Source organism: Chiloscyllium plagiosum, unplaced genomic scaffold, assembly GCF_037043375.1.
Source record: "Chiloscyllium plagiosum isolate Xiang-an unplaced genomic scaffold, Cpla_swu_hap1 HiC_scaffold_1, whole genome shotgun sequence".
NCBI classification, from domain to species: Eukaryota; Metazoa; Chordata; class Chondrichthyes; order Orectolobiformes; family Hemiscylliidae; genus Chiloscyllium; species Chiloscyllium plagiosum.
Window position 1 is genome coordinate 25,577,001 of NW_028270139.1, and position 24,392 is coordinate 25,601,392.

At 40.3% G+C, this 24,392-nt stretch overlaps 1 protein-coding gene across 2 annotated transcripts in view; it reads left to right on the plus strand.

Moving 5' to 3' along the window:
* The window catches only part of ap1ar (adaptor related protein complex 1 associated regulatory protein), a 128,476-nt gene that overhangs the window by 54,508 nt on the left and 49,576 nt on the right, over nucleotides 1-24,392 (plus strand). For both annotated transcript variants that reach the window (XM_043697636.2, XM_043697627.2), the window contains exons 2-4: nucleotides 11,119-11,167; nucleotides 15,566-15,592; nucleotides 16,717-16,742. In XM_043697636.2, the coding sequence (XP_043553571.1) occupies nucleotides 11,119-11,167; nucleotides 15,566-15,592; nucleotides 16,717-16,742 (102 nt within the window). The remainder of the gene's footprint in view (nucleotides 1-11,118; nucleotides 11,168-15,565; nucleotides 15,593-16,716; nucleotides 16,743-24,392) is intronic.

Here is a 24,392-nt window from a genome sequence, read left to right on the forward strand (position 1 = left end):
GTAAGGGAGCTCAAAAGCAAATGGTGGGCTGATAATGTTTGGAAACCCAGCGACTATCAGATGCCTGAGATACAAGAAACTTCTTCAGCGTCAACAAGCCAGTATACAGTCCAATCTACAATGGACGAAACCCCCTGCCTTCTAAAGATGGACAAAAACTGCTCAAGGACAACGAGACAATAATCACCTGCTGTGGAGAGCATTACCATGAATTCCTCAACCTTAAAACTAGTGTTAACTTAGAAACCGCCAACCAAATTCCCCAGAAATTCACTCCCAAGTGTGAGTGAAGCACAAGATGTCATAGGAGCCCAAGGAACAACCAGGCTGCCCAGCCTGATTGACCTCCTGCAGACATCCTAAAAGAGATTGACCCTCAGCTCTATAAATATCCAAGAGCTTTGCTACTGAAGATTTGGCTCAAAGCAAAACTCCTCTCAGAGCTCAGGGGTGCTCCAGTTGTGACCACATAAAGGATAACATGCTGACTGTAGGAACTACACAGGCATCTCCCTTCTGTCAATCACTGGCAAGTACTTGCATGTGTTCTTGCTAATAGGTTTCTGCCATTATCTGATGAAATACTCCCTGAATCAGTGTGGCTTCCACCCGTCAAGAGGAGCAACAGATATAATCTTCAGAGTCATAGAGATGTACAGCATGGAAACAGACCCTTCAGTCCACCTCATCCATGCTGACCAGATATCCCAACCCAATCCGGTCCCACCTGCCAGCACCCGGCCCATATCCCTCCAAACCCTTCCTATTCATTTACCCATCCAGATATCGTTTAAATGTTGCAATTGCACTAGCCTCCACCACTTCCTCTGACAGCTCATTCCACACACGTACCACCCTCTGCGTGGAAAAGATGTCCCTTAGGTCTCTTTTATATCTTTCCCCTTTCACCCTAAACCTATGCCCTCTAGTTCTGGATTCCCCCACCTCATGGAAAAGACCTTGTCTGTTTACCCTATCCATGCCCATCTTGATTTTATAAACCTCTATAAGGTCACCCTTCAGCCTCCGACACTCCAGGGAAAACAGCCCCAGCCTGTTCAGCCTCTCCCTGTAGCTCAGATCCTCCAACCCTGGCAACATCCTTGTAAATCTTTTCTGAACCCTTTCAAGTTTCACAACATCTTTCTGATAGGAAGGAGACCAGAATTGCACGCAATATTCCAACAGTGGCCTAACCAATATCCTGTACAGCCACAACATGAACTCCCAACTCCTGTACTCAATACTCTGACCAATAAAGGAAAGCATACCAAATGCCACCTTCACCATCCTATCTACCTGCGATGCTACTTTCAAGGAGCTATGAACCTGCACTCCAAGGTCTCTTTGTTCAGCAACACTCCCTAGGACCTTACCATTAAGTGTATAAGTCCTGCTAAGATTTGCTTTCCCAAAACGCAGCACCTTGCATTAATCTGAATTAAACTCCATCTGCCACTTCTCAGCCCATCGGCTCATCTGATCAAGATCCCATTGTAATCCAAGGTAACCTTCGCTGTCCACTACACCTCCCATTTTGGTGTCATCTGCAAACTTACTTAACTAACTTCTTAAGCTCACATCCAAATCATTTATATAAATGATGAAAAGTAGTGGACCCAGCACCGATCCTTGTGGCCCTCCACTGGTCACAAGCCTCCAATCTGAAAAACAACCCTCCACCACCACCTTTGAGCTAGTTCTGTCTCCAAATGGCTAGTTCTCCCTGTATTCTGAGATGTAACCTTGCTAACCAGTCTCCCATGGGGAACCTTATCAAATGCCTTACTGAATTCCATATAGATCACGACTACCGCTCTGCCCTCATCAATCCTCTTTTTTACTTCTTCAAAAAAGTCAATCAAGTTGGTGAGACATGATTTCCCATGAACAAAGCCATGTAGACTATCCCTAATTAGTGCTTGCCTTTCCAAATACGTGTACATCCTGTCCCTCAGGATTCCCCCCAACAACTTGCCCACCAATGATGTCAGGTTCACTGGTCTATAGTTTCCTGGCTTGTCCTTATCACCTTTCTTAAATAGTGGCATCACGCTAGCCAGCCTCCAGTCTTCCGGCACCTCACCTGTGAGTATCAATGTTACAAATATCTCAGCAAGAGGCCCAGCAATCTCTTCCCTAGCGCCTCAGAGTTCTAAGGTACACCTGATCAGGTCCTGGGGATTTATCCACCTTTATGCATGTCAAGACATCCAGCATTTCTTCCACTGTTATATGGACATTTTTCAAGGTGTCACCATCTATTTCCCTATATTCTATATCTCCCATTTTCTTTTCCCCAGTAAATACTAACGCAGAATACTTGTTTAATATCTCCCCATCTCCTGCGGCTCCCACACAAAGGCTGCCTTGCTGATCTTTGAGGGGCCATATTGTCTCCCTACTTACCCTTTTGTCCTTAATGTATTTGTAAAAACCCTTTGGATTCTCCTTAACCCTATTTGCCAAAGCCATCTCATGTCCCCTTTTTGCCCTCCCTGATTTCCCTCTTAAATATACTCCAACTGCCTTTATACTCTTTTCTAAGGATTCATTCAATCTATACCTGACACATGCTTCCTTCTTTTTCTTAACCAAACCCTCAATTTCTTTAGTCATCCAGCATTCCCTATACCTACCAGCCTTTCCTTTCACTCTAACAGGAATATACTTTCTCTGAATTCTCGTTGCCTCATTTCTGAAGGCTTCCCATTTTCCAGCTGTCCCTTTACCTGCGAACATCTGCTCCCAATCAGCAGATGTTCGCAGATTGTTCTTGCCTAATACCATCAAAATTGGCCTGCTTTCAATTTAGAACTTCAACTTTTAGATCTGGTGTATCTTTTTTCATTACTATTTTAAAACTAACAGAATTACGGTCGTTGGCCCTAAAGTGCGTCCCTGACTAACACCTCAGTTACCTGCCCTGCCTTGTTTCCCAAGAGTAGGTCAAGTTTTGCACCTTCTCTCATCAGTACATCCACATACTGAATCAGAAAAGTTTCTTGTGCATGCTCAATAGATTCTTCTCCACCTACACCCTTAACACTATGGCAGTCCATGTCTATGTTTGGAAGGTTAAAATCCCCTGCCATAACCACCCTGTTATACTTACAGATAACTGAGATGTCCTTACAAATTTGTTTCTCAACTTCCCTGTGACTATTAGGGGGTCTATAATACAATCCCAATAATGTGATCATCTCTTTCTTATTTCTATGTTCCACCCAAATAACTTCACTGGATGTAGTTCCGGGAATATCCTCTCTCAATACAGCTGTAATGCTATCACTTATCAACAACACCATTTCCCCCTCCTCTCTTGCCTCCCTTTCTGTCCTTCCTGTCGCATTTGTATCCTGGAACATTAAGTTGCCAGTCCTGTCCAAACCTGAGCCATGTTTCTATAATTGTTATGACGTGCCAGTCACATGTTCCTAACCATGCCCTGAATTCGTCTGCCTTCCCTGTTAGGCCCCTTGCATTGACATAATTACTTTATCAATCTTTCTTTGTTCTCTTTGTTCCTGCCTGCCCTGATTGTTTGGCTCAGTTCTTTTCTCAACTATACCAGTCTCAGGTTGATCTATTTCCTCACCATCTCCCTGGGTCCCACTCCTTCACCTTACTATTTTAAATTCTCCCGAGCAGCTCTAGCAAATCCCCCTGCCAGTATATTAGTCCCCTTCCAATTTGGGTGCAATCCATCCTTCTTGTACAGGTCACTTCTACCTCAAAAGAGATTCCAATGAACCAAAAATGTGAATCCTTCTCCCATACACCAACATCAGCCATGCATTCATCTGCTCTATCCTCTTATTCCTACCCTTACTACCTTGTAGTGAGTAATCATGGGAGTAATCCAGATATTATTACTCTTGAGGACCTCCATTTTTAAATTCGTTCCTAACTCTCTCTCTCTTCTCCCTTCAGAATCTCAACCTATTCCCTTCCTGTGGTGTTAGATCCAACGTGTGCAATGACCTCCTGCTAGGCCCTCTTCCCCTTTGAGAGTATTCTACCCCCTCTCTGGGACCTCCTTGATCCTGGCACCAAGGAAGCAACACACTATTATGATTTTTAGCTGTTGGCCACAGGAACATCTGTCTATGCCTCGGACTAGAGTCCCCTAACACAATCCATCTCTTGGAACCCGACATACTCCTCACCACATTAGAGCCAGTCTCGATACCAGAAACTTAACTGTTCATGCTACGTTCCCCTGAGAAACCATCACCCCCCTACATTTTCCAAAACAGCATATTTGTTTGAAATTAGTGCAGCCACAGAAGACACCTGCACTACCTGCCTACCTCTCTTACCTTTCCTTCAGTTAACCCATCTATGTGATTGTATCTGCGAATTTTCCCCCTTCCTATAACTGACATCCATCACACCCCCTTGCTCCTATAAATTCACCATTGCCTCTAACTGTCGCTCCAACCGTTTCATTCGATCTGATAGAATGCGCACAATTACAAGAAACATGTCAGGATCACAAACAACTGTTTTACACGTCCTTCATCAACCTAACTAAGGCTTTACATAGTGTCTGCCAGAAGACCTGGCTGTTAACTATCGTGAGGCAGCTGCTGTGATAAGTTCATCAGGATGTTGAGGCTGCTGCATGATGACATTTCTGCAACAGTGACTAACCTCTGTGGATTGAAGTCTTGCCCCTCACCATGGAGACCAGGGTCAAGCAGGGCTGCTTCGTCACACACACCATGTTCACCATCTTCATTGTCATCATCCTCCGTCTCACTGGCGAAAGCCTACCCAAGGATATTCAAGTCATTTACAGTTTGGACGGCAGGCTGTTCAACCTTAATAGGTTCAAGAGCATGGTCTCCACTACATCCATCTTTGAGCTTCTATATGCTGACACCAATGCCATTGCACCACAATCTATGGAAGATCTGCAAAGCATCTTGGATGGCTTTGCCAAGGCATATAAGTTCCTAGGTTTCGCCCTGAACATAAAAACAAAATCCTAGCACTTCATCAACCCCAAACGTCCCTCCACCCCTCATACAATAAGGATCAACAGCCAGCCCCTTGAAAATGTGTATCACTTCCCTTACCTCAGCAGCCGTCTCTCCTCCAAGGCCATCATTGATGCAGAGTTACAGCACCATCTGAGCTGTGCCAGTGCAGCCAATGCCCAACTCAGAAGCGGGGGTCTTTGAAGATGATTTTCAGGCCCAGTCTAAATTTCCTCCCCATACTTCTATATGGAACTGAAATGTGAACTACCTCCAACAGGCATTTTAAAGCACTCGAGCAACACCACCAGAGATCCTATGAAAAATTATGCACGTCACCTGGGAAGACCAGCAAACTCACTCCAGAGTCATGGAGGAGACCAACATAGGTAGAATCACCATTACCATAATTCAACAGCAACATGGATGGACCAGTCATGTCATCTGAATGCCCAACTCGTGCCTCCCAAAACAGATTACATACTCTAAGCTGAAGGAAAGTCAGCATGCCCTTGTTGGCTAACAGTAAAGCTTCAAAGATAACATCTGGACCAACCTCAATTCTCAACATCAACATCTGGGAGTACATGTTTCTAAACTGGAATCAGTGGAGAAACATCATCCAGCAAGTAGCCATGCAGTATGAAAACAGTCTCTGCCATGCGGCTGAACAGAAGTAACTCTCTCTTGCACAGAGATAGAACATCAGGAAGGCCCATCTCCAAACTCCATTCCTACCCACCGATGCCCACATTGCAATAGAATCTGTGGATCCTGGATTGACCTCTTCCGCCATCTGAAAACCCATGAATAGATGCCCTTATGAAGGACACTCATACTCAACCCTACGTTATCGCCAGTATACTATTAAGTTGTTTTACAGTTATGGTACTGTTCTCACTTTTGAGTTAGATTTGAATTCAAGTTTCACTGCTGAATCTTGAGCATATCATCTGATGGTTCACAGTAGTATTGAGAGGGTGTGTCATCTTTAAGATACGACGTAACAAGGTGTGGAATGCCTCCTTGAAAGTTGTAAGCAATCCTCAACAATAATTCCTGGCAACAATTGGCATCACCAAAAACAAATTACCTGGTCAGTTGCTTATTTCTGTTTCTCTGAATGTTAAAGCACTGACTGCATTTTTAAAGTATGTACTTGTTCTGTGATGCTGCGAGACGTCAGTCATGAAAAGTGCTGTTGGGATGTGCATCCTTTCATTGTTATACCAGTTGATTTATTGTGACTCGGTCCATCAACTAAAAAAAAAATCACAGCAGATGAGCAGAAAGTTGGGGACCACATGAAAATCTATTAGTGTACATTGATATGACAAATGATATTGATGCTTACTTTGTACAGTTGTAACAACTCTGAGCAGCAGGCAGATTTATGGAATCTGAAGCTAAAATATTTGCAGGGGATTCTTGCTATGCCTTGCTAGTTTTTGTAGTCTGTTTGGTATTCTCTCACCCTCACTGCTTGGGCACCTCTAACCTGCAATATGACCATTCCCATATCTACTGTCCAGGTAGAACTCCACCTTGCAGATGCACAGCAGTGATTCCTGTTACCAATCAGATTCTGAAACCTGGAGCTCTGGTGACACTTCCCGCAGATGTATTCATTTTCACTTCTAGTGAGTTGGCATAGTTGATATGACAGTATTGACTTATTTCTATTGCTGTCTATTTGCTATATCTTATCAGGCCATCGCTTGATCACTTATTGAGAGGAAACCTGTAATGCTTGGTCTCATCTTTAACTTGCTTCAGTTTTGGAGGTTTGCACATTTTGCAACTGATGGACCTTTATACCAAGATCTTTCATCTCCTCTTTACCCCTGTGGTGACAGCCAAGACCTGGTATCTGTTGGCACTATTTCTCTTCCTGATTGCAATTTAAAATGGGTCATAATGAAACATTAACTTTGTTTCTATCTATGAATTTCCTAACGGGTTGGGGAAGGTTTAGAGATTTGTCTCATTGAAGGTGATCGTGCTTTGTATTGTGTGGTGTGAATGTTATTTGCTGCTTATTAGTTAAATATTGGATGATATTCCCATCATATCACATGGGTACAGACTGCTTTGGTATCTGAAAAGTTGCACCTCAAACTAAACAATACAATTATCAGTGACTATCCCCAAATTTTTAACTAATGATGGTGGGATGCATGATCTGGGAAATGTCATTGCTAATCATTAAGCCTCGCACAATGCCCACTGCATCATGATGAGTCATTGCCTGAAATATTGATTGCTATTTTCTCAGATGTTGCCTGAACTGCTCAACACTTCCAATAATTTCTGCTTTCAGTGGAAATTGGCTCAGTGGCAAAATTGATTAACACTTCTAGCCATTTGATCAAACAGCCCAACTCAATTATTTTGCCTTTAGTGGGGGGGTACATGGTGGTGGGAAGTCAATCCATAAGTCGTACCATAGGAAAACAATAACACTGGTGTTCTGGAAGAATTCATTTCAAGGTTAATGTAAGCATTTAACTTTCTAGGCCTTCTTTTAAAATAATAAAGCAGTCTGATTGGAGACTGCAATTTGGAGAGGGGTGCAAGTTAATATTAACAGTAAAGCTTGTATGATTTTACTTGTTGAAATCCTGTTTATATTCTGGATGAATGGACTACAAAAAAAAGCCTAGGCTATGGGAAGAATGGCTGAATAACTTCGAAGATGTGATGTTTAAGCAATATCTCTAGATGTCAATTTTAGCTTGAAGCTGTCACAGTTGGAGCCAGTTTTCAGTTATTAACTGCATATCCACATTCCAACAGTATGTAATCAGGGATAGCAGTATTGCTACTTCTGTAGCCTGAAGGCATCATCTACAAATTAAAACCTGTTCTGCATTCTGCTTACACCAAATTTCAGCCAAGGTCCCATAATAAAGTCTGTTCAGGAAGCTTAGCTGTTTATTTTCATCTGACAGCAGCTAAATAGCTAGAGTGAAAGATTCCATATTCACTAAAAGGAGGTTGGGGCTTTGATATTTGACAAGGGCATAGTTGAATTCTTTTGGACATGATAAACTGGTGACCTCTTGAGACAGTCTTCCTTAAATTAGTTTTTCGTAGCTTCACTCCTTTCTTTTCCCTTGGGTAGTAATAAGACAATAGTCGGAAAGGCAATCAGCATGTTTGAACTTTTTCTGTACTTCCATGCCAACATGTCATCGAGTGGGAGTTGAACCTAGAGCTTTTGGCTTAGAGGTGGAAGTGCTATCTGCAGAACTACCAGACCTCAGGTTAACATCTACTATTTTGTCTAAAGCTCAACGATTTAGAGGGAAACAGACATTTGCAAAATAACGGGATACTGATTTAACAGTCCTAAATAAGCATGTGACTGATACAAACTGTGGATGCTGGCAAATTATGAACAACTAATAGCCTGCACTGTGCTAGTCCATTTAAATCTTAAATGTCAAGACAATGTTGACTTGATTATTCAAAGTCTTGAAAGTAGCTACCATACCGGAGTGCAAAGACCACAATGTTACTGACTCTTTACTGCCATTTTCTGGTTTTGAATCTGACTCCAGCTGATGCCCTCGTGAAGCCTTGCAGCTTGCTTAATTATGCATCTTGGAAGATGGAAGGGCACCCAACTGTACTTAAACATGACATTCAAAGAACCCTATACAGTATGATTGTCATTAGGAAACGGTTCCCTGTGCAGTTATAGACCTGATGTCTTATTCTTTGCAACAATATGTGGAATTCAAATTTGTAGTGGTTAGCAGCTGATCATAATACAAAGAACAATACAGCACAGGAATAGGCCCTTCAGCCTCCAACCCTGCGCTGACATATATTTTGCTCTTCCATGCTTAAATTGTCTTTACTTAGAGGATCCATATCTCTCTATTCTCTCTTGTATATGTACTTGTCCAGGTATTTCTCGAATGCTGCTATTGTCTCCTTCCACCACCTGGCAGTGCATTTGAGGCAGTCACCACCCTTTGTGTGGAAAAACTTTGCCTCTCGCATCTCTTTTAACCCCCGCACACCTTGTATCTGTGTCCCCTAGTAATTGACCCCTGCACCTCCGGGAGATAGCCTCACTTTCTACTCTATCCATATCATTCACAGTCTCTTAAACTTCTGTCAGGTCACCCCTCAACCTCCTACATTCCAGTAAAAACAAAACCAGTTTTTCCAAACTTTCTTTATAGTGAAATTCTCCATGCCCGGCAACATCCTGGTAAACCTTTTTTGTACCCTCTGCAAAGCATCCACATCCTTCTGGTAATGTGGTGACCAGAACTGTATGCAATATTCCAAGTGTGGCCTAACTAAAGTTCTATAGAGCTGCAGTATAACTTGTTTATCCTTATACTCAATGCCCTACCAATGAAGACAAGATGCCATAGCCTTTTTTATCTACCTTATCAACCTGCGTTACTACCTTCAGTGATCTGAGGACCTGCACAATTGGATCCCTCTGCATATCAGTACTCCTAAGGGTTCTGCCATTACTGTATAACTTGCTGTACTTGACCTTCAAGATGCATCACCTCACGTTTGTCTGGATTAAATGCCATCTGCCATTTATCCTCTAACAATCCTCCTCGCTATTCGCAACTCCGTTAATCTTTGTATTATCCACAAATTTACTAATCAGACCAGTTATGTTATGTTTTCTTCCAAATCATTTAAGTAGACCACGAACAGAGAGGTCCCAGCACTGATCCCTGTGGAGTACCACTAGTAACAACCCTCCATTTTGAAAAACATCCTTCCACTGCTACCCTCTGTCTCCTATGACTAAGCCAGTTTTGTATTCATCTTGCCAGCTCACCCCAATACTATATGACTTCACCTTTTGTACCAGTCTGCCATGACGGACCTTGTCAAAAGTTTTACTGAAATCCATGTAGACAACGTCAACCACTTTCCTCTTATCTATTATCTTTGTTACCTCCTCAAAATATTCAATCAAGTTAATGAGACACAACCTCCCCGAACAAAGTTGTGCTGTCTATCACTAATAAATCCATTTGCTGCTAAGAGATTTCGCCCCGAGATTATTTTCCAGTAATTTTTTTTTAACCACTGACATGAGGCTCACAAACCTGTAATTTCCTGGATTGTCCCTGTTACCCTTTTTAAACAATGGTACAACATTGGCTATTCTCTAGTGTTCTGGGACCTCACCTGTGGCCAGAGAAGGTACAAAGATATCTGTTAATGCTCCAATTTGTCCTATAGCCTAACTCAATATTCTGGGATAGATCCCATCAGAACCCAGGGATTTATCTATCTTAATACCTTTTAAGGCTCACAACACTTCTTCCATTTTAATAATCTCAGCCTCAATTCTTCAATTTAGCTGGAAAAAATGTTCAATTTGAAATAGTTATAAAAATGGCTGATAAGTAAAACATTAAATTTCATTGAATCATCAATCAACACAAGCAAGAATTTTGTCATGGTAAAGTGCAGGTTTCCAGCATCCTGTGATTTCTAGCCGTCTGCTTTGTTACAATTATACCGTTATAATTCCACAGTGTGGGAGTGGTGATCCTCTGGCATTTAGTCCCTAAATAGTTCAGCCTGTTCACTTGCTTTATATCTGAAATCTTACCAAACATTTAGTTATCCCTCCTAATATTTCTTTCCTTGACTCAACATTCCTTTTTTTAATTATCCCTCAGTGAAACATATTTTCCACATAAGCACAATGAAATCATGAGGTGTTTGTTGAGAATATGACTAGGTGTGCAGTGTGCTAAGGCTAAATGTTGATGATTATGATTGTTTGCTGTGATAGTGATGAAGAAAGATTGTTACAGTTTTAAAGCATGTTAATGTTAAAAATATAATTTTGTTGTTATTTTTCCCTTTGGTAAATGAGCCCAATAGTGACATGTCTAGCAAGTAAAATGTAGTTATTTATAAAGTAAACAGGTACTGTTGGACAATGCATCAGTCCAAAGAAATAACTATGCATTCTTGCATTTTACTGAACCCATAATTCTAGACTGATCTTTCTTGTTTTGTTTTTATACTGTACAAGTCACAACATTCACTGTTGTGTGGTTGCTAGGTTACTTTCTGAAGTATTGTCTGCTCATCAAGCAAACTCAATAAAATCTCTTGTTTTCTCTAGATCAAAGTATTTTAGAACAAGTTCTATTGGAGAGCACTTCACTATAGAGGTAAGTAGTACAGTGCTGATTATACATCACCTGACTTGCACACTTGTTACTGTAATATTCTGACTAAAGTGAACGAATGAGTAAAGTTTTGTAAAAAAATAGTGCACACAAGATTTTTCAGTTGAACATGCTAGTAGAAGATGGTATTACTTCATCATTTGATGTTACCATTTGAAGTGAGAAAATTAGTATTTCTACATGCCAAATTATTCAAAAAGTATTCAGTTCATGGGTGCAACACTTGTCTGCACACTCTAATGTACTCTGTTACAAGATTAAGTCTTGTTGTATGGAGGAATAGTCTGATTCAGTCCAGTTCTTCTTGAACCTAACTGCTGATCATAAAATGTGAAGTATATTGGCATAATTTTAACATTTTCTCCCTTGCCAGAACAAAACAAATGGTTTTCCATTAGAGTACAGTTGTTGGTGAATGATTAGTAGTGATCTATGTATTATATACAATTTGGGTCAGGCTCACCCTAAGCTAAATCTGATTTTCTGTTAAATCACAGTAAAATGTTTCTAGTTTTTGTTTGAAAACATTTAGAGCCTATCAAGGGATTTTTTCTGGCCTCTGAAGGGAGATCCAAATGTTGATTGCAAAGAGAAAAAATAAAAATAAACCAGTCGGGGATATAATAATAGACTTTTGGAGCTTTTGTAAATATGTTGAAAAGAAATAAAGTGGGTAAAATAAACATTGAACCCTCAGACAGACATACAGGAAAAAAAAATCCATGGGGAATGAGGAAATGGCAAGAGACATTGAACAAATATTTTCTATTTTCAGAGTATACAAATTGCATTGAGAGAGAGTGAAGAACATTAATTTCTTCGACCAAAAAATAGTGAACCTACAGAATTCATTGCAACAGAAAGCTGTGAAGACTAAGTCGCTATTTAAGACAGATGAGTTCTTGATTAGCAAGGGGGTCAAAGATTACAGGGAGAAGGCAGGAAAATGGATTTGAAAAAATATTAGGTGTGATTGAGTAGCAGAGCAAACCTGATGGGCTGATTGGCCTAATTCTGTTTTTATATCTTATGGTCTAATTAACATCCATAAGAGAAAAGGCATTAGGTTTTGAGGTACTAAAAGCTGACTCACCCTCCAAAAATGAGGGCCTAGATATGAAGTTTCTTAGGGGTGACTGTAGAGGTAATGAACATGCTGGAGATAATTTTCCAATATTGCCTAGATTGATTGCAAGTTAATAAATATAATTCTGTTGTTCAAGAAAAGTGAGCAAGAGATTTAAAAAAAGATAATTACAGGCCAATTAATTTCACAAAAATACTGGAATCTATTTTTAGGGGAGTCCTTCTAAAGCACTTAACCATGTTGTGATCAGATATTGTCAGCATGGTTTTATGAAAAGGTAATCATGGTTGACCAATTTTAATGCATTTGTACAGGGCTTTGATGATTCATGCCTCGAGTACTGTGTGCCTTTTTGCCCTCCATATCCAAGGAAGAGGCAGTACAGTATTAGCTCACCAGATTGGTTCCTGTGCAAACTTGGTTGTATGTGTGATGAGAAGCTGAGTAAATTGCACTCTGTGTAGCCTCTGGCATTTAGAAAAGTGGAAGGTGATCTCACAGAAACATGTTTGGTTCTGAAGTGTTTGGCAACTTGGCACAGAGATTGTTTCCCCAGTTGATGTACCTAGAATGCAGGGGCATAGTATCAGGATAAGGAGCCAATCATTTGGGACTGTCAGTCACGAATACTTGAAAATACTTACCGAAGAGAGCTGTGGAGTCTACAATGTTGAATGTATTGAACATTGAGATTAATTTTTGATTTCTCAAGGAATTGAGAGAAATGGGTAGCCAGCAGAAAAGTGGAGTTGAAACTGAAGATTAGCTATGATTGTATTGAATGGCAGAGCAGTCTCTGCTGATCAGGATGTCTGATCCTCGCTGTTACGTTCATAAAGAGCGTTTGTTCAAGTTACACAATAGAATGCATCTTTGATTGTCAACAGCTTTCAGCAAGACTTATGCTGGCCAGCAATGAAAAGTTTTGCTAACGTTGCTCATTCATGTCATACAATGTGCAACATATAAGCCCCTCACTTTATGTCACATTTTTGGAGGTGTGAGAAGACAGTGGAAAAAGGAGGATATGAGTGAAGGGAAATATCTGCGATAAACTTGTATGTGGCTGCAAATATGTATTAATTATTGCATGTTAGTGCACTTAGTATTTTATCCAATTCATGCTTAATTAAATTTTCCTAGCATTTACTCTGCAACATGAAATTTAACAACTATTACAGTAGTAATTAACTTTCCAAAGTTCTAACATTGTTTCATGCAATTCTTACCTTTTGTTTTGCAATGAGGTCATGACGTGCATTGAGCTAGTGTTAACAATTTATCTGATGCCAAATGTACCCAATTATCAGTTTATTCGTTATGAAAATAAATTTTGTTCTTAGAAGGAATGAAAGCTAGCCTTCAAATGGAGCTGGGAACAGGTCAATGGTCATCTAATATCTTGAGTATCTATCCCATGTTCATTGACCAAAAAGTTCAGACAATTGCTGATACAACAAATTACATGCCTCTAGAAATATAACAGCAAGTGTTCAGGGCAGAGTGAGTGGTCATCGGGCAGTTCCCATCAATTTTCAGTAGTTATCAGGCAGGGTCCTCAAAGAGCTGTCTTCTCCAAATGAAAGATACACCCAAAGAGGAGCTGGAAAACCCAGGGAAGAGTTCTCTAACACTAGACTCGAGAGCAAGATGCTGCTTCGCAACTTGAACAAGAGCAACACTCCCTGCCTCAGCAACCTGTTGACCTCTGGTGTAGGCCATCTCCAATTGTTGTGGTTATATACTTTCTTAATTCAATTAGCTAATATATCTAACTGCTGCTTAACAGCTCCATAAACTATCAGAAAATTGCCACAAATCATCGACTGCCTATATTTTGTTACTGTGATCATGAACCACCTCAGATTAATTTTCATTACCAAGTTGCTGCCTTTCAATTTGTTGCTGTTTATCACTTATGAGAAGCTTAAGGATTTGTGTACAGTCTATGCTAGATCAGCCAAATAGTTAACTACATTAATCAGTACAGATATATGTACTAGGCATTTCCTTGTATCTGTACTTGAATCCTTCAGAAACACCCTCCTAGTATGCTATGCTGGACACCAAAAAGATGTATTTTAAGTATCATTGCCAGTTGGAGGGCTACAATATATTTTTAGACTTCTGATACTTTAATTTTTATAGATTTTATTGTATAGGAAAAAGCATTTTTACAAATACTACAAAGGCTCAATTTTGCCACTTTCAAGATGAAACTGCTGTGTACTAGCATCCAGCATTGCTTATCCAGTAAGGACTGCCCTACACTTTTTAAGCTATTTGTTTACAGGCTTATTTAGTGCAGAGCCCTAAGAAGCCGAGAGACTGGCATGTACCAACATACGTGATTAATGACTCCCACTGATTACTCGCTCATTGACTGACTGTTCCCTTGAGTATTAAGACCGCCTGGTTCAGTTATTGGATTATCCAGTCTGCAGATTGACTTTGACTTTGATTTCAATGTTCATATGGTGTCATTGTGAAATCACCTTAACTCCATAGAGAGTCTGCTTATCCCCTTTACTGCTTCTGTGCCCAGAAAATGGTTAATAACTAGCTAATCATTAGGCTACTGTTGGCAAGGATTTATCTCATTAGACTTCTTATGATTGGCAACTAAGTAGCACAACTCATCATACAATGTGACTATATTGTTGCTGTCATTTTGACTACTGCGTAAGAGCATGGCAGTCATCCTCCACATTTATCCACTAGTTGGTGGTGCATTGTAGCAGCAGTTTCTGCTTGTCAGAAATCTGACAGAGTAAAATCTAAATTAATATGGAGCTCTTTCACTAGAGGTCGCTGTTGACAGGTGTTATTAATGGCTCTCTCTATGCAGATAGATGTTTCTGTTGCCGTGGGGAAAATTGACGCACATTTGATTCTTGATATGGGTGGAATATTATGATTTCAATTGTCAACCCTTAGTCTCTCTATTAAGAGTCCCTGGGACCCTGTTCCTGAAAAGGCAGTATTAGGAGAGTGTTTGATTATTTTTAAGACCAATTAGATTCTTGATAAACGAGGGGACACAAGGTTATTAGGGGCAGGCAGGAGTGTGGAATGATCAGACCAATTTCTGCAAGGAACACTTGCAGTAGTCAACTTCTCTGCCTTTCTCTGAAATTGGAAGAATTTGGCGTGGCTATCATTGTTAGCTTATGGTTCTCTTGTACTAAATTGACATCTGTCTTTCTCACTCCATCTATTAATGTGGAAGAACCATCTCATTGTGTAATATGATGCAAACTTAAAATTAACCACACTCTGCTTTTTATTTACAGTTTGAGAATTTGGTGGAGAGTGATGAGGTATGTTTAAATCCATTCCCCTTGGGAATCTGTCAAAGTGCACTTAGTGACTATTACTGTTAACTGTATCACAGCTGTGTTCCCAGCAGACTCTGAGATCACCATTGAACATATCTAATTGCTACAACTGACGCTAGACAAAATGGCTGAACCTGAAGCTGTCCAGGGATTTCTATTGTCTTTGTATATTGTTCATGATTAAACATCAGTATTTTACCTATCATACCTTTTCAAACAATAAGTTCAAGGACTTTTTAATCCATTCTTGGATTTTGCAAGATAAATGAGGAGAATTTTGTATTCTTCTTTCCCTGTAACATAATATAGTGATCTTGCTGTCTTACAAAGTATTTCTTAAAATGTACTGTCTTTTTGAGAAGTTCTATTCTGCATTTTTCCACTGCAAGTAAATGTGCATGATTTATACTGTAAATAAACCTATTTTGGTTGCAAGGCAATAAAACATCAGAAGTGACAAACAATAAAGACATTCCAAAAAATTTAAACGTAAGGGGGGTGGTTTTTTTGGATGTGCAGCGTAGTTGATGATAATATGAAATATGACGAATGTGTTGGGCAGATGTATGTAATGAATCACTTGAGAAAAGGTCATCCCCAGTTAAAGAAATAACTTTCCCAAAATGTGGTCTATCCTCAGAATATTTGAGCTCCATCATCAGATGTAGTTGCAGGGAAATGAACCAGAATCCATATTGGCCTAAGTCTAATTGTATCCCTATAGTAAACCTGCAAAAGTGGCAACTGATCAATGATGAACAAGTATACTCCGTATAAATCTCAACTGCTGACTGTGAATCATTAAATTGTTATGCTTACAATAGAAACTAAATGCCACCAATTTGCTTTGTTTTTTAGAAACAAAGAAAAAATCCTTTTAAAATATCATCCCAAACAAAATAAAATAAAGGTACATACAGTCATGCAGGAATGCAATTAATTTTGTCAGTTTGATTTGTTGCTCTTTTGATGCATAAACTTTTTGTCAGATATTAACATAAAATATTCATTGAATTATTTTCATGTTTACTTCTGGGTTGCCATTTATGTAATGGAAATAATGTTAACAGTCATGCAATTTTATAGCTTTTCTTTTATTTTTGCAGGCTGAAAGCCCAGGATTCAACCAGAGGTAAGAAGATTGAAAAGTAATATAATTGAAGGGGTATATTTTGGTAGCTGAGACCTGACGTTTGTGTGTCACTGGGAATTGGCCAAATCATTCAGGTTAATCATTTTGATTTGTTTTTAAAAATCATTTATGTACAGAAAAGCTGTTCAAACATTTTTTCCTCAAGACACTAGGTCGGTCTTATAGCATCTGTGGAGAGAAAATAGTTAAAGTTATCAGTCCTGTGACCCTTCAGAAGGCACTTCTGAGCATGATGTTAACATAGCAGACTAAATAATATTGTGTTAACTCATAAAAAGTACATGTAGTCTCTTTTTGAATTTCATTTAGTCCTCGTATCATGTATCCCTTAATTCCTTCCCTCTTTCTAGAAGCATACCCAATTTTGTCTCATTCCTTGTATGTAAGTTTCAAAGACAGGGACTCAGTGTTAACTCTGTTTTCTCTCCACAAATGCTGGCAGACCTGAGTTTCACCAGAAATATTGTTTTTGTTTGTTTCGGTTCTCCAGCATCTGCAGTTCTGCCTTTTATTAAATACTCTTCCCTTCTGACTTCCTGCACAATGAATAAACTTACACTCTACTACATATTTTCAAGAACCTAGAAGTAGATAATCGCCTTTTTGAAGGATGATCTAACTTGTATGAAGATGATGATTTTTATTTCCCCTCCAAGGTTGGGACTGCTGAGGCAACTGATCTTGTCATGTAGGTAGTTTGGCCATAGCCTTTGCATTCCTGAATTATAGAATTATGTGAATAATTTGCAAAATTTGCATACTCAATTGTATCTCAAATTTTTTGTGTGTTTCCAAAGAGGAAGGAATCAAGGGATACATGATAAGAGGACTAGATGGTGTCCATGAAAAGACCATATTTATTATAAAAATGAGTTAACATGACAGACCAAAGAATATTACAAAATTGTTTTATTGTTTCAAAAGACTAGAACAGTTTCTTAGCTATTCAGTCTTGATGGCAAAGCCATAAATTTGAAAGATCTTCCAAACTGAATATGTTTATGAATCTTGAATTGTTCAAGAAAACTCTGTATGAATCAATTCTCATTGTGGCAAATTAATGACCAAATGTTTGATTCTACTTTTCACAAAAGTGTTTTTAAGCTTAAAAGTACAGAGAGAAAATCATTTTTAAATTGGTGAGCAGTAATTTTGTATAAAAGCTGTAAAATATTCTAACATGCTGGGAGCTAGCCTTTATTTCAGTCACACATCTTCATCTTGCAGAGCCCATCTTTCATTTTTGGTTTCTGTTGTCTGCAAGGTTTAGATTACTTACAGATTAGATTACTTACAGTGTGGAAACAGGCCCTTCAGCCCAACAAGTCCACACCGACCCGCTGAAGCGCAACCTACCCAGACCCATTCCCCTACATTTACCCCTGCACCTAACACTACGGGCAATTTAGCATGGTCAGTTCACCTAACCTGCACATTTTTGGACTGTGGGAGGAAACCAGAGCACCTGGAGGCAACCTACGCAGACACGGGGAGAATGCGCAAACTCCACACAGTCAGTCACCTGAGACGGGAAATGAACCTGGGTCTCTGGCGCTGTGAAGCAGCAGTGCTAACCACCGTGCCACCCACAAGATGTTAGAAAGGATTCTGAGGGATTGGATTTATAACCATCTGGAAGAGCATGGCTTGATTAAAGGCAGTCAGCACGGCTTTGTGAGGGGCAGGTCATGCCTCTCAAATCTTATTGAGTTCTTTGAGGATGTTACTAGACAAGTTGATGAGGGTCGAGCGGTGGATGTGGTGTATGTGGACTTCAATAAGGCATTTGATAAGGTTCCCCATGGTAGGCTTGTTCAGAAGGTCAGGAGGAATGGGATACAGGGGAACTTAGCTGTCTGGATACAGAATTGGCTGGCCAACAGAAGACAGTGAGTGGTCGTGGAAGGAAAATATTCTGCCTGGAAGTCAGTGGTGAGAGGTGTTCCAAGGGCTCTGTTCTTGGGCCTCTACTCTTTGTAATAATTATTAATGACTTGGATGAGGAGATTGAAGGATGGGTTAGCAAGTTTGCAGACGACACAAAGGTTGGAGGTGTCGTTGACAGTATGGAGGACTGTTGTAGGCTGCAGCATGACATTGACAGGATGCAGAGATGGGCTGAGAGGTGGCAGATGGAGTTCAATCTGGATAAATGCGAAGTGATGCAGTTGGAAGGTCGAACTTGAAAGTTGAGTACAGGATTAAAGACAGGATTGTTGGCAGTGTGGAGGAACAGAGGGATCTTGGTGTACAGGTACATAGATCCCTTAAAATTGCCACCCAGGTGGACAGGGTTGTTAAGAAAGCATATATGGTGTTTTGGCTTTCATTAATAGGGGGATTGAGTTTGAGTCGTGAGATCTTGTTGCAGCTCTATAAAACTTTGGTTAGACCACACTTGGAATACTGCGTCCAGTTCTGGTCGCCCTATTATAGGAAAGATGTGGATGCTTTGGAGAGGGTTCAGAGGAGGTTTACCAGGATGCTGCCTGGAATGGAGGGCCTATCTTACAAAGGGAGGTTGAGATTGAACTTGGACTTTTTTCATTGGAAAAAAGGAAGAGAGGGGACCTAATTGAGGTGTACAAGATAATGAGAGGCATAGATAGAGTTGATAGCCAGAAACTTTTTCCCAGGGCGGAAATTGTTAACACGAGTGGTCATAGTTTTAAGCTGTTTGGCGGAAAGTATAGAGGGGATGTCAGAGGCGGGTTCTTTACACAGAGAGTTGTGAGAGCATGGAATGCGTTGCCAGCAGCAGTTGTGGAAGCAAGGTCATTGGGGATATTTAAGAGACTGCTGGACATGCATATGGTCACAGAAATTTGAGGGTGCATACATTAGGTTTACCTCACATGAGGATCAATGGTTGGCACAACATCATGGGCTAAAGGGCCTGTTCTGTGCTGTAATGTTCTATGTTCTAAATATAGATGATTACTTCTGGTCATGGCTGCTAATTGAATGCCAATGCTGCCTGTTTAGAAATCAGTGTTTCTAAACCTTTACAGCTAAACACATGACCAAAGCCAGCAGGAATTCTCTTCCAGAGCGATTTAAAGCGATAATCAACCATCTCTTTCTCGTTGTTTGGTTTCAACTGGCCTTTACTTAATTTGTTGTTCTATGCTGTTATTAAAGTGACCAAAGTTATTAAAGAGTAGAGTCACAAGTGGTGAAGATCTTTGTCTTGACTTCTGGGACTCTGGACAAAACTCATGGAGCAGTTAATATTTCTCTTAGTCTAATGTATCACCGCAACAGTCAGCAGAGCAGGATAAGTAGTTCGAAAAGGAGGTAGTAGGATTCTCAGCAGGAAGCCATAGTATTGAGGGAGTAATTCTCGTATATCTGCCCCAGCGAGAAACAGCTTTAGATCCTGCTTCAATAAGGAGGTGTTCACTAAAGTGTACAGCCTGAGGAAATTCAGGATATGGAAAAGATTGCATTGGCAGGGATTTTGAGCATGTAAAAGGTTTAAGCGTTTTGTTCCTTTTTGACTAAATAGTTGATATTTGCAATATTTCACCGCACCACAGAAGAAAAAGGGTGAAAATGTAGCTTCATGAGGACTGTAGGCTTTATTTAAATAGTGTAGAATGTTATTAACTATAATATGTTGCCTTGCAAGCACTGCATGTGAACTCTGAAATGAACCACAATATTCTACTCCCCTCAACATTCAGCTAATGTGATTCCATAAGCAGCAATTATCTGGCCAGTATCTAATACCCTGACCTCAGGAATGCTGACTTCAATCTGCAGTAGTTCACAGTGCCAGCTGTATTTGAGCTATTAAGATGAACTAATTGCCAACCTAATGGGCAACCGGGTATCTGGCCAACTTTTGTGCACAATGCAGACACATGTGCACATTGTGCACAAGAAGCAGTTAATGACAGCCAGGCTGTTGCATGAAATGTAAGCAAATAGATTGATAAACACTAATGTTGTATTGCTCTAGGAGAGCCCTGCAGACTCAGCGGAGTCCATTGTCATGGTCAATCACAGTCTGCTGCATACTGCACGCCTCTCTATTCTGAGCATGAGGGACAGATTTGCCACTAGGTATTCAATACTTTATTGTTAATATAAATCAAGAAAATCAATGGTTCTGATAGTAGCTCGTAGGAAACACTACAATAATATGTTCTCTCGACCAAGAAGACAGCCGTTTTCCATTACTCTATCTTCTGCTGATTTTTGTATCCATTGTGACCACTCTTCTTTCCATAGGCCTCAAGTTTGGTCACAGCCTTAAATCTGACATTTCATCAGACGTCTTTTGGCAGGCATAGAGATGTACAGCAGGAAAGCAAACCCTTTGGTCCAACTCATCCATGCCACCCTGGCACCCTAAATGAATCTAGTCCCATTTGCCAGCATTTAGTCCATATCCCTCCAAACCCCTCCTCTTCCTGTACCCATTCTGATGTCTTTTAAATGTACTTTTACCAGCCTCCTCCACTTCCTCTGGCAACTCATTCCATAATACACCACCCTCTGCATATAAAAGTTGCCTTTTATAATTTTCCCTCCCACCTTAAACTTATGCCCTCTAGTTTTTCTACCCTACCCCCTATCCATGCCCCTCATAATTTATAGACCTCTAAAGGTTCACCTCACAACTTCCAATGCTCAAGAGAAAACAGCCACAGCCTATTCAACTTCTCCCCCTAGCTGAAACCCTCCAAACCTGGCAAGATGCTTGTAAATTTTTTCTGAATCTTTTTAAGTTTGACAACATCCTTCTTATAACAAGGAGACCAGAATTGAACACAGAATCCAAAAGTGGCCTAACCACTACCCTGTACAGCCACAACATGACCTCCCAACTCATATACTTAAAGCACTAACGAATGAATGCAAGCATACCAAACACTTTCTTCACTACACTGTATACCTGTCTTTCAAGGAACTATGAGCCTGCACTTCAAGGTCCCATTGTTTGGCAATACTCCCCAAGATGTTATGCACTTAATAAAAAGCTCAGTTTTGGTTTGCCTTACCAAAATGTAGCACCTCATACTTATCTAAATTTAATTCCATCTGCCACTCCTCGGCCCATTGGCTTATCTGATCAAGGTCCAGTTGTACTCTGAGTTAACCTTCTTGGCTGTACACTACACTTCCGATTTTGGTGTCATCTGCAAATTTACTAACCACGACTCCTATCTTCACATCCAAACCATTTATATAGGTGACAAAAAGCAGTGGACCCAGCACCAATCCATGCTGGTCACAGGCCTCCAGTCCAAAAATCAGACCTCCACCACCACCCTGTGCCTCTTATCTTTGAGCCAATTTAGTATCAAAATGGCTACCACTTCCGGTATTCCATGTGATCTAATCATCTTAACCAGTTTACAAGCTATCGGAACGCTGCTTCTTCAGGTAGTGTTTCCAATTAAATCTGTTGGATTATAACCTGGCATTGTGTGATTTTTAACAGTCCAACTCCAGTTCCTCCACATCATGAAGTCCATATAGACAATGTCCAACACTCTGCTTTCTTCAGTCCTCTTCGCCACTTCTTCAAAGAAACTCAATCAAATTAATAAGATACTTGTTCTCACAAGCAAAGCCATGACTATCCCTCATCAGTCCTTGCCTTTCCAAATACATGTAAATCCTATCCCTCAGAATCCCTTCCAACAACTTGCCCCAATGATGTCAAGTTCACCGGTCTAGAGTTCCCTGGCTTTTCCTTACCACTTTTCTTAAATAATGGCACCATGTTAGCCGACGTCCCATCTTTTAGCACCTCACTTGTGGCTATCGATGATACAAATATCTCAGCAGGGAGCCCAGCAATCACTTCCCTAGCTTCCCACGGAGTTCTAGGGTACACCTGGTCAGGTCTAGGTGATTTATTCACCTTTATGCGTTCTAAGACATCCAGCAGCACCACCACCTCTGTAACATGGACATGTTTCAACATATCACTATTTACTTCCCCAAAGGTCTCTCGCTGTCATGTCTTTCTACGTGGTAAGCACTGATGCAAAATACTCGTTTAGTATCTTACTCATCTTCTGCGGTTCCAGACATAGGCTGCCTTGCTGATCTTTGAGGGGCCTTATTCTTTCCCTAGTTACTCTTTTGTCCTTAATGTATATCTAGAAACCCTTTGGATTCTGCTTAACCCTATTTGCCAAAGCTATCTCGACCCCCTTTTGCCCTCCTGATTTCACTTTAAGCATGTTCTTTCTACCGTTATACTCTGAGGATTCACTCAATCCTTGCTGTCTATACTTGACACTATGCTTCTTTTTTTATGACCATAACATCAATTTCTGGACAAAGTTAAAAAAATCACACAACAACAGGTTATAGTTCAACAGGTTTATTTGGAAGCACTAGCTTTTTGGTGTGGTGCTCCTTCATCAGATAGTTGTAGAGCAGGGACATAAGACACAGAATTTATAGCAAAAGATTAGTGTCATGCAACTGAAATGATATATTGAAGAAACCTAGATTGTTGTTAAGTCTTTCATGCTTTAGGGTGGGTTGCAGGTTTCGTCTCATTAATACTTTTAAGTCAGTCTCAAGATAACTTTATGTCTGATAATGTCTGAGCTGAGATGTCACTTTTTTTTCTATAAAATCTTGAGTTATCTCGAGAATGTGACTTAAAAGTTGTTCTGGGATTTACATATTAATGAACCCATTCTAAAAGATGGAAGACTTAACAACAATCTAGGTTTGTTCAATATATCATATCAGTTACCTGACACTGTAATCTTTTGCTATAAATTCTCCGAAAGCTAATACTTCCAAATAAACCTGTTGGACTGTAACCTGGTGTTGAGATTTTTAACTTTGTCCACAGTTCAACACCGGCTCCTCCACATCATTTTTTGTAGTCCTCCAGCATTCCCTCCATCTATCTTCTTTGCCCTTCTTCCTAACAGGGCCATACTGACCCCGGACAAACTCTCATTTTTGAAGGCTTCCCACTTTCTGGCCGTCACTTTACCTTTGAAATTTTCTTGTACACACTTAACAAATTCCTCTCCATCTAAGCCTTTAGCATTATGGCAATCCCAGATGTTTGGAAGGTTAAAATCCCCTACCATTACCACCCTATTGTTCTTACAGATAACTCAGATCTCCTTAAAAATATGCTTCTCAATTTCCTGTGACTGATGGGTGGGGGGTGGTCTATAGTATAATCCCAATAAGGTGAGCATCCCTTTCTTATTTCTCAGTTCCACCCAAATAACTTCATTGGAATATCCTCCTTAAATATTGCTGTAACATTATCCTTCATCAAAAATGCCACTCACCCTCCTCTCTTGCCCCTCCCCCCCCCCTTTATCTATCCTTCCTATAGCATCTATACCCCAGAATATTAAGATGCCACTCCTATGCATCCCTAAGCCACATCTCTGTAATAGTTATGATATACCAGTCCCATGTTCGCAACCATGCCCTGAGTTCATCTGCCTCACTTGTCAAGCCACTTGAAATAAATGCAGTTTAATAAATCAGTCCTACCTTGTTCTCTGCCTTGCACCTGCTTGCCTTGACAATTTGATTTGCTCCTTTTCCCAACTGCACCAGCCTCAGACTGATCCCTTTTCTCACTATCTCTCTGGATTCCCCCTCCCCGCAACTCCCACCCCC